At 60.9% G+C, this 8,081-nt stretch overlaps 1 protein-coding gene across 1 annotated transcript in view; it reads left to right on the forward strand.

The window, feature by feature from the left end:
• COL4A2 (collagen type IV alpha 2 chain) overlaps nt 1-8,081 on the forward strand; it is a 162,884-nt gene that overhangs the window by 133,680 nt on the left and 21,123 nt on the right. The window contains exons 25-28 of the mRNA XM_077754005.1: nt 61-120; nt 1,431-1,487; nt 3,134-3,241; nt 5,843-6,064. Of these exons, the coding sequence (XP_077610131.1) occupies nt 61-120; nt 1,431-1,487; nt 3,134-3,241; nt 5,843-6,064 (447 nt within the window). The remainder of the gene's footprint in view (nt 1-60; nt 121-1,430; nt 1,488-3,133; nt 3,242-5,842; nt 6,065-8,081) is intronic.

The raw sequence follows: 8,081 nt of genomic DNA on the forward strand, positions 1-8,081 counted from the left end.
TAGGGAGGTAACACTCGGCTGCTGCGGAATCGCCTCACCCCTGCACTATCTTGCTCCCAGACTGTGATACAGATGTGAAAAGGCCCATCGGAGGTGACGGACAGAAGACCGTGCAGCCAGGTACCGTGAGGGCTCATAACCGGGGAAGGGCAAGCGTAGGAGAGCACAGACGCGGAAAGCATCAGGCTACACCGTTGATAAGATGCCCTCACACTTAAATATGCAGATATTCATCTGTGTGTGCGCGTGCGAGGGGTGTGAGCCGGCTGCGTGTGGGAACAGCTGTCAGAAGAGAACCTGGTCTAGTGATGAACGGGCGCTAGAAAGCACGGGGGCCCTGGGTGACCAAGGGACATGCAGGGACCCTGAGCCAAGGCCGCGAGGTGGCCACGTGGAGGGGTTCCGTGGGGGGGGCCCAGCCGGCGCGGAGGGCGCAGTCTCCAGGAAGCGCGAGGAAGCGCAGTGGGAGCCAGGACGAGTCCAGGGTGCGAAGGCAGCGCCAGCCTCGGGCAGAGAGACTCGCACAGAGTTCGGGATGCTCGTAGAACGTGTGGAGGCAGCAGGTCCCCGGTGGCCGGTGAAAGTTTGGGGGTGAGCCTGAGGACCAAGTCAGGGTCGGAGAAGTGGCATCGGGATGTGTGGGTCCCCTGCGCGAGGTGGGGGTGGACATGAGGACACGGATCAGGCACACGTGGGTGCAGGGCAGAGCCGTCAGGGAGCCGGTGGGAGGGCCCTGGGCGTGAGGCTCTGGGGGAGGGGGCCGTGCCCTCCACATACCCGTCCCTTTATTCTGATGGGTGCGCTGGCCCGTGTGCCCCTCGGGGACCCTACTGCGGCGGGGGAGGCCGGGTCCCGGGCGGGCAGACCAGCACGCCTTGGAGAGCTGCTGTGTCTCCGGTGAAGGCCACAGGACCCCCACGTGATGCCACCACCCTGGGCCACGCCGCCCAGAAGTGGCCACAGCCCAGGTTTCATTTCTCAAAGCAGCCCGAGTGCGGCTAATTCTGAAACTATCCGAAGTCACAAAGCGGAAGTCACAGAATTCCTTTCGAAACTGCAGGCTGTCCACGTGCCCCCATGAACACATCCAGACACAAGAAAGGCAGTCGCGTTGACGACTAGGATGGACCCGGAGCAGCTCGGTTGCGCCCAGGCCTCGCCCTAAATGCGGGGATGAAACACGGCCAGCCCGGTGCCGGCTTTCCTGGACGGGCTTGACTTCGTTGGTGTCTATGCTAATACCCTGGTTCATCGCACAGTGAAATTAAACCTTCCTTTACATTAGAATCAAGATTAATTAAGTCATTAGATTCCTCTGATCACAAAACGGTAGCCGGTTTTCAGGGCTGGTGCTTCTGACCTGGCAGCGCCCAAAGCCGTGAGAGTCAGTGTCAGGCCGCCCCAGCTCACCTTCTCCTGTCTCTTCCCAGATTGCATCGGAGGGCCCAAGGGATCGCCAGGCCTGCGGGGACCCCCAGGGCGCACAGGTAAACTGCGGCTGCCTTCCGCCCCCACCCCCCGCACCCCCGCGTCCTCATCATCCTTCTGGCCCCTTTGCTCATCTGCTGCCGGCACCCTCCCCACCTCTGGACCTTGCCGCGTTCTGCAACCTTGGCACATGACCGTGAACCTCGGTCCCCTGCGTAGGGAGGCAGCCTTTTCCTCTTCACCGTGGAAAATGCATGTGGTGACTGACACCTAGTTGAACCCCAGGCTAGAAGAGCGAATTCTTGCCGCACAGAACCCAGCCCCCACCATGGCATCCGCCTCGGTGGGCACCAGAGTAGCAGACTGGCACGCCACGTCCGGACTGGAAAGGAGGCTGGCTCAGCATGCCACTTTGACCCCTGAGAGTCCCAGCCTTTGTGTCATGAACCTCTGGGGAGGGATTGTTAGTTGTGGGTTCGGACGGAGGGGGCCAGCAGCACATCTCCACAGCCCGTGTGGCTGCTGGCACGGACCCATCACCCAACCAAGCCCCACGTGACTTGAGCAAGGTTCCCGGTGGCAGAGCCCAGTGCGTGGAGCCGTCCACGCGCCCACTGGCGATGTGGCTTTTCAGATAACGGGCGGGGTCTGGGCAGCCCCGCCTGCGGGTGGCGCCCAGATGTCTGTGTCACGGAGCAGTTGGGGGGCCCCGGGCGGCTCCTCCTCTGGCTGCCGCAGGGCAGGGGCGAGCGCCCCGATCACTCAGTAACGAGAGGGGGATCTCTATCGGGACAGCGGCTGCAGAGCTGGCACCCCCAGTGAACCCACGGGCCTCGCGCCCACCGCCTCGCCAGCCCCTGCCCTGCATGCTACCTCACACACGGGAGGGAGGAGGCAGCTGTTCTCACCACTGTTTCCAGAGAATCCCCATGCCCGGCGCCCCCGCTGCCGGCCGTTGGCCGATGTGCTGCCTGTGGCTTCCGAGAGCCTCCGACGAAGGGACTCTCTGAGCCTCGGACCAGACACACAGAGACGCCTGGAAAAAGTCTCTCGTTTGCTTCCCATAGGAAAAGGTTCAGATCAGAGGCGGCCAGGAGCGAAGAATTAGTTCATTTATTTGGTCTGAGGTTTCGTCTGGTTTTCAGTGTAGACTATTCGTTACAAGGAGTGTAAGTCAACGCTTCTCAGATCCGGATAGATTGGCTCTGGGGGCAGCAAACTCAAAGGAAGACTTACTAGGAGTGATTTCTGGTAGGACATTGACCAATACAGCCGCCGCGGTCCGTGGGGCTTGCAGGGGTGTGGCCAGATGTCAGAAGGGCCGTTTCAGGGGCGCCTGGGGGGCTCAGGCGGTTAAGCATCTGACTCTTGATTTCAGCTCAGGTGGTGATCTCACAGTTCGTGGGATCAAACCCTGAGTCAGGCTCTGTGCTGACAGCACGGAGCCTGCTTGGGATTCTCTCTCTCTCTCTCTCTCTCTCTCTCTCTCTCTCTCCCCCTCCCTCCTCTGCTTGAACTCTCACTCTCTCTTTCAAAATAAACTTTTAAAAAAAGTGGCACTTTAGGTTGACATTCCCGATCCTCGCCGTCTCCTCGCGTCATAAGCACCACCCTACGTCAGGTGCTGACCCTGACCGTCTCCCCCGTTCCCGGCAGGGGTTTGCTCATGGGGCTCTGACCTGTGTCTGTTCCTCGGCCTCCTTAGGCGCCAAGGGCCTCCAAGGGATACCGGGACCCTCGGGAGCTGACGGAGCACCAGGGCTCAAGGGTCTCCCAGGCGACCCAGGTCGTGAAGGATTCCCAGGACCCCCAGGTAAGGGAGGGTCAGACCCCCACGCGACCCCTCAGGTTCGGGAGGTGACCGTGCGTGACATGGGTGCCCCAGCTTTGTCTTCAGACACTGAGAAACTTCCAGCACGTGCTCGGTGACCACTGTGTCCTTGCGGTTGGGAAATTAAGTTCTCGATGCTTCCGTCACCACTGTCGCGCTGGAGTTTTGCGTGAGGTCCCTGCAGCCTGGAGGACGGAGGAGACAGGTGTGCAGGGCCACGCCCTCTGGTGGGTGTTAAACCTGCCTCGGGCGACGTAACACCCCCTCCTCTGGGACCGTCGCTGAAGGCACAGAGCCCTCGAGTCATCAATTCCAACCCGCTGATCACGCACCAGACGCCACACAAAAGACACCTGTGTCCACCTTTCACGACCTGCCTGCTCGCTCCTCAGCGGGTGCTTGTCTGAGCGAACCGTTCCCTCGACCCTTGACGCGGCCGAGAGTTAGGGAAGCCGTGGAGGCTGAGGGAGCGTGAGGGCGGAGGGCAGAGAGCGTGTTGCCAGTGATGGACTTCGGGGAGACGTGTCTACATACCCGCCAACCCGGTCCCGTGTCCCCACGCACAGGTGCCCCACGCAGTTAGGCTGCGGCGGTGTGAGTGCGCCCAGCTGTGTTACCTGGTGTGCGGAGGCACACGGTTTGGGAATCGTGTTGTTGAAACAGGGAGTGTAGAAGCCACTCTGGCCCAAGGTCCCGGTCAGGAGCCCCTCCAGCCTCTACTGAAATCGTCAGGAGGAACGAAATCTGCCTCCAGCAAGTTCTAGTTGCTTCTCCCTCGTGTGGATTGCTCTACTTCCACACAACCGCCCCCCACACAGCGGGAGACAGAGGCCACGCGTCCCCTTACAGGCCACACGAACAGCGTGCAGACCGTCTCTTCCTCACATGCCCTCTGTGCCCTCCACTCTCGGGATGGTTCACATTCCCTACGAACCAGGCTCCGGAAAACTAAACGGAACAGTCGGGACGCCTGGACGATCGCACAGCCAGGCACCGTGGTGTCCGTACGGTTAGACCCTCAGCAAAGACTGCACGAGTTGTGCCCCTTCCCTGCGTCACACTCTGGATGCTTTAACCCAGTCGGGGTCCATCCTGGTAGGCTTCCCCCCGGGCTCAGCGCTGCAGCCCACGGGGCCGCAGAGAGCGTGCGCCCCGGACCTTTTGCACCGCGTGTGTCCCCGAGTCCTGGAGCACCAGGAGGCGTGCTCCCTGCGTGTCCCGGGGCTGCTGGGAACCTGCGCTAGTGACACACACAGGAGAGTGCCCGTGCCCGCGCCGCGGAGGGCCCGCCAGCGTCGCTCTCCGCCCTGCAGGGAGCGCCCAGGCCCTGGGGAGTTAATGCACGGTCGCGCCGGTCAGGTCACACGTACCAAAGCTAAGTGTGAATTTCTTGAGAGGACAGTAATCTGTTACCACCTGCTTGCCCTGCGTGGCCAGGGCAGCCGGTCATCCGCTGGGTGCCGGCCAGGCGGGCGTGACCCCGTCTGGAGCGCGCTGCGGCGGCAGGGACGGCGGTCACCCCCAGGCGCGGGGAGGGGACGGGGTTAGGAAGCCTGTCCGCACTGAGATGTGAGCCCGTAGGTGAACGGGGAGATGGGGGTAGAATGAGGAAAGGGGCGAGGACCTGGCGTGCTCTGAGCGTGTGTCACCCTTTACGACACGGAATGTGCCATGTGCAGAGGAGCCAAAAATGCCCAGCTTCGAAGGCTGCACAACACAGGGCCCACTCAAGGTGTAAGACCCACGAGCCCACTGTCGGAGTCCACGGTTCCCGCGCACGGCTTTTAACATCTCCGCAAAAGCCACGTCTCTCCTTTCTGTGACTAAATCACATCCCTGAGGTGCTCACATAGGGTCCAGCTCATTAATGCTCCCATGAAGTCCAGATCCGTTGTTCCGTGTTCCACACACGGCCACAGGGGTGGTGGCCACAGGGCCGTGGCGAGCCTCGTCCTGGGAAAGGCTCGGACCCCATGCCAGGCAGCGCCTTCCTTGCCGGCGCTCCCAGCCACGGCAGTGATGACCTCAGAACGCTTTCCTGCTGAACGGACACGTGACTGTCTGCTCTCGGAGTTCAGTCTGAGGCCACATCAGGGATGCGGGTGCGGGAAAAGGAAGTGGTCCAGGACGGGCACCAGCACGTGACAGCCACCTGCCCCCATCCAGACGTGGACGGTTGGCCGTGAGAACGGCAGGGCGATTGGCCAACGGACTGATGGTCAGGGACTTGTGGCCAGGGCGGCAGAGCTCGGGGCCGGGGAGCTGGTCGTTCTCACCCTGGGTCTCTGTCCTCACTGCACACGTGGCGGGAAGGTCCACAGAACCCCTATTCTTTAGGGATCATTTGCACATCCAGGGAGCCCGTGAAACAGGAAGACTCATGTCCAAGAAGCAGGCGGCTCTAAAAGGCTTCTCCACGTTAGCTGGGTGGTGGGGCCGAGGGCCGGATGGTGGAGGGGCGGGGTGCTGGGGCCCCAAGGGAGGGGACAGGCCGGGGCTGGAGCAGCGTCCGCGGCCCCCGCGCCTCTCTCGGGCCGTCGCAGCGCTGACCTGTGGGTGTGGAACCGCTGTGTCTCCCTCCAGGGTTTGTAGGGCCCCGAGGATCCAAAGGTGTGGCAGGCCTTCGCGGCCCGGACGGACACCCCGGTCCCACTGGTCTGCCCGGGCCCGTCGGGCCCCCAGGGGACAGGGGCCTCCCTGGAGAAGTGCTGGGAGCCCAGCCCGGGCCCCGGGGAGATGCAGGGCTACCCGGACACCGCGGGCTCAAAGGCCCTCCAGGGGAGAGAGGCCCACCCGGATTCAGGGGTAAGTCCCGGCACTGGGGGTGGGGGCGAGGGGGGGCACACCTGGCTCCCAACTGCGGGTCTGACATCCCTCCTGGGGCTTTGATGATAAGTCACCGCACGTGGTTCCTTCCCCACGCTCAGCACCGGCTTCCTCTAGAAGGGTAGGGACGGTCATCGGCACCCTGTGACTCCCCCTCACAGCCAGGACACGATGGCCATTTGGCACTCGCGGGCGCAGATTCATGGTCCGCGTCCTCTGCTCTCCAGCTGGGCGTGCGTGGGGGGCGGGGGGCTGGCTGGCGCGTTCAGCAGTCGTTGGTGAGAAGAGAGGGCCAAGCTTGGGAAGAGGGCGAGGTGGAAGATAGAAGGAGCTGGGACGCACTTGAACTGGTTGGTGTGAAAATGGACTGGTGTGAAACATTGTTTATTAATTTTTTAAAAAATGTTTTTAATGTTTCTTTTTGACACAGAAAGAGATAGAGCACGAGGGCGGGAGGGGGAGGGAGAGGCAGAGAGAGAGGGAGACACAGAATCCGAAGTAGCTCCAGACTCCGAGCTGTCAGCACAGAGCCCGACGCGGGGCTCGAACCCAGGAACCGCGAGATCATGACCTGAGCCTGAGTCGGACACTTAGCTGACTGAGCCCCCAGGCGCCCCTCATGTAAAACACCTTAATGTTCCCAACATCATCAGTGCACGTTAGCAAAGTGGGAAGACTTCCGGGTGAGGAGTGAAGGAGTGAAGGCGTGGCTTGGGTGCTGTGGCTCGGTACCCCGTCTGTGCAGAGCTGGACGAGGGTGGCAGACGCGCCCGCCCCCCCACCGTCCCCGACGAGTCTCACTGAGGAGCAGGCACTCACGCTGGGTGCGCCGCGCACGGCAGACGCCCAACCAGCGGTGTCCCGACCAGACACCAAGATGCAGGCAGACCCGCGACTTTACACATCCGCCACACGTCTGCTCCCAGGCGCGGGCAGAGGAGGGCTTCCTAGGTTGGGCAGACGAGCACTGTGAGGTGGCGGGCACGGCCCACCCTACCAGTATTCACCAGACGAGTGCCACCAAGTCCAAGAAAGGTGAAAATACCTGAATGGAAGGAAGCCAGGGGAATTAGGACCTAAAAACAAACTAGAAGAAAATAGATGCTCACATGACCACTGGGGAGGGCAGGGTATTCTAAACATAAAGCCAGAGAAGAAACTTCCCCTATGCATGCACACATGTGCACATACACACACGGGTGCACATACACACTGCATGCACATGTGCACATACACAGTGCACATACATGCACACGTTCACATACCCGTGCATGCGTGCACATACACAGTGCACACACGTGCACATACACACTGCACACACATGCACATGTGCACAGACACACTGCACACATGCACACTGCACACACGTGCACATACACACGCACATACTGCAATACGTGCACAGACACACGTGGGCACATGCGTGCACACGTGCACTGCGTGCGCGTACACACATACACACATGCAAATGCGTACACACACATGTGCATGCACATCGCATCAAATTTCCATGCGAATGCTAATCATCATGTCAAAAACAATGAAAACTTGGGCAGCCAAGTAAACTTTACAGTAGCTATGAAGGAAGATTAGCGAATGTATATGAGGAATACTAAAAATCTATAATAAAAATATCAAAATCCCCAAAGGAAAATAGTAGCAAAGAACAAACATTTCATTAAGAAGCAAAATCTAGGAGAAAGAAATGTCGCTCGCGGCACCGAGCAGGGAGAAGGGGACATGGCGTGCTCCCTCCACCTTGCCTGCCAGGCTTGCGCCTGCCCGGGGCCAGCCCCGCAGGACAGGCCGCGGCAGACGCCGGGGAGCCGTGCGCGGTGCGTGTGGAAGGCAGGTCCTCCGGCCCACAGAGCCCATGTCTAGGACTCGTTCCCGAAGAAATGCCCGCCTCTGTGCAGCGAAACGGCTTCCGCACAGCACTGCGTCCACACAGCATGGTCCTACTAACACTACTACAGCCATGCAAAATGCGAAGAGT

The sequence above is a fragment of the Crocuta crocuta genome, unplaced genomic scaffold (genome assembly GCF_008692635.1).
Source record: "Crocuta crocuta isolate KB4526 unplaced genomic scaffold, BGI_CrCroc_1.0 scaffold31, whole genome shotgun sequence".
NCBI lineage: Eukaryota > Metazoa > Chordata > Mammalia > Carnivora > Hyaenidae > Crocuta > Crocuta crocuta.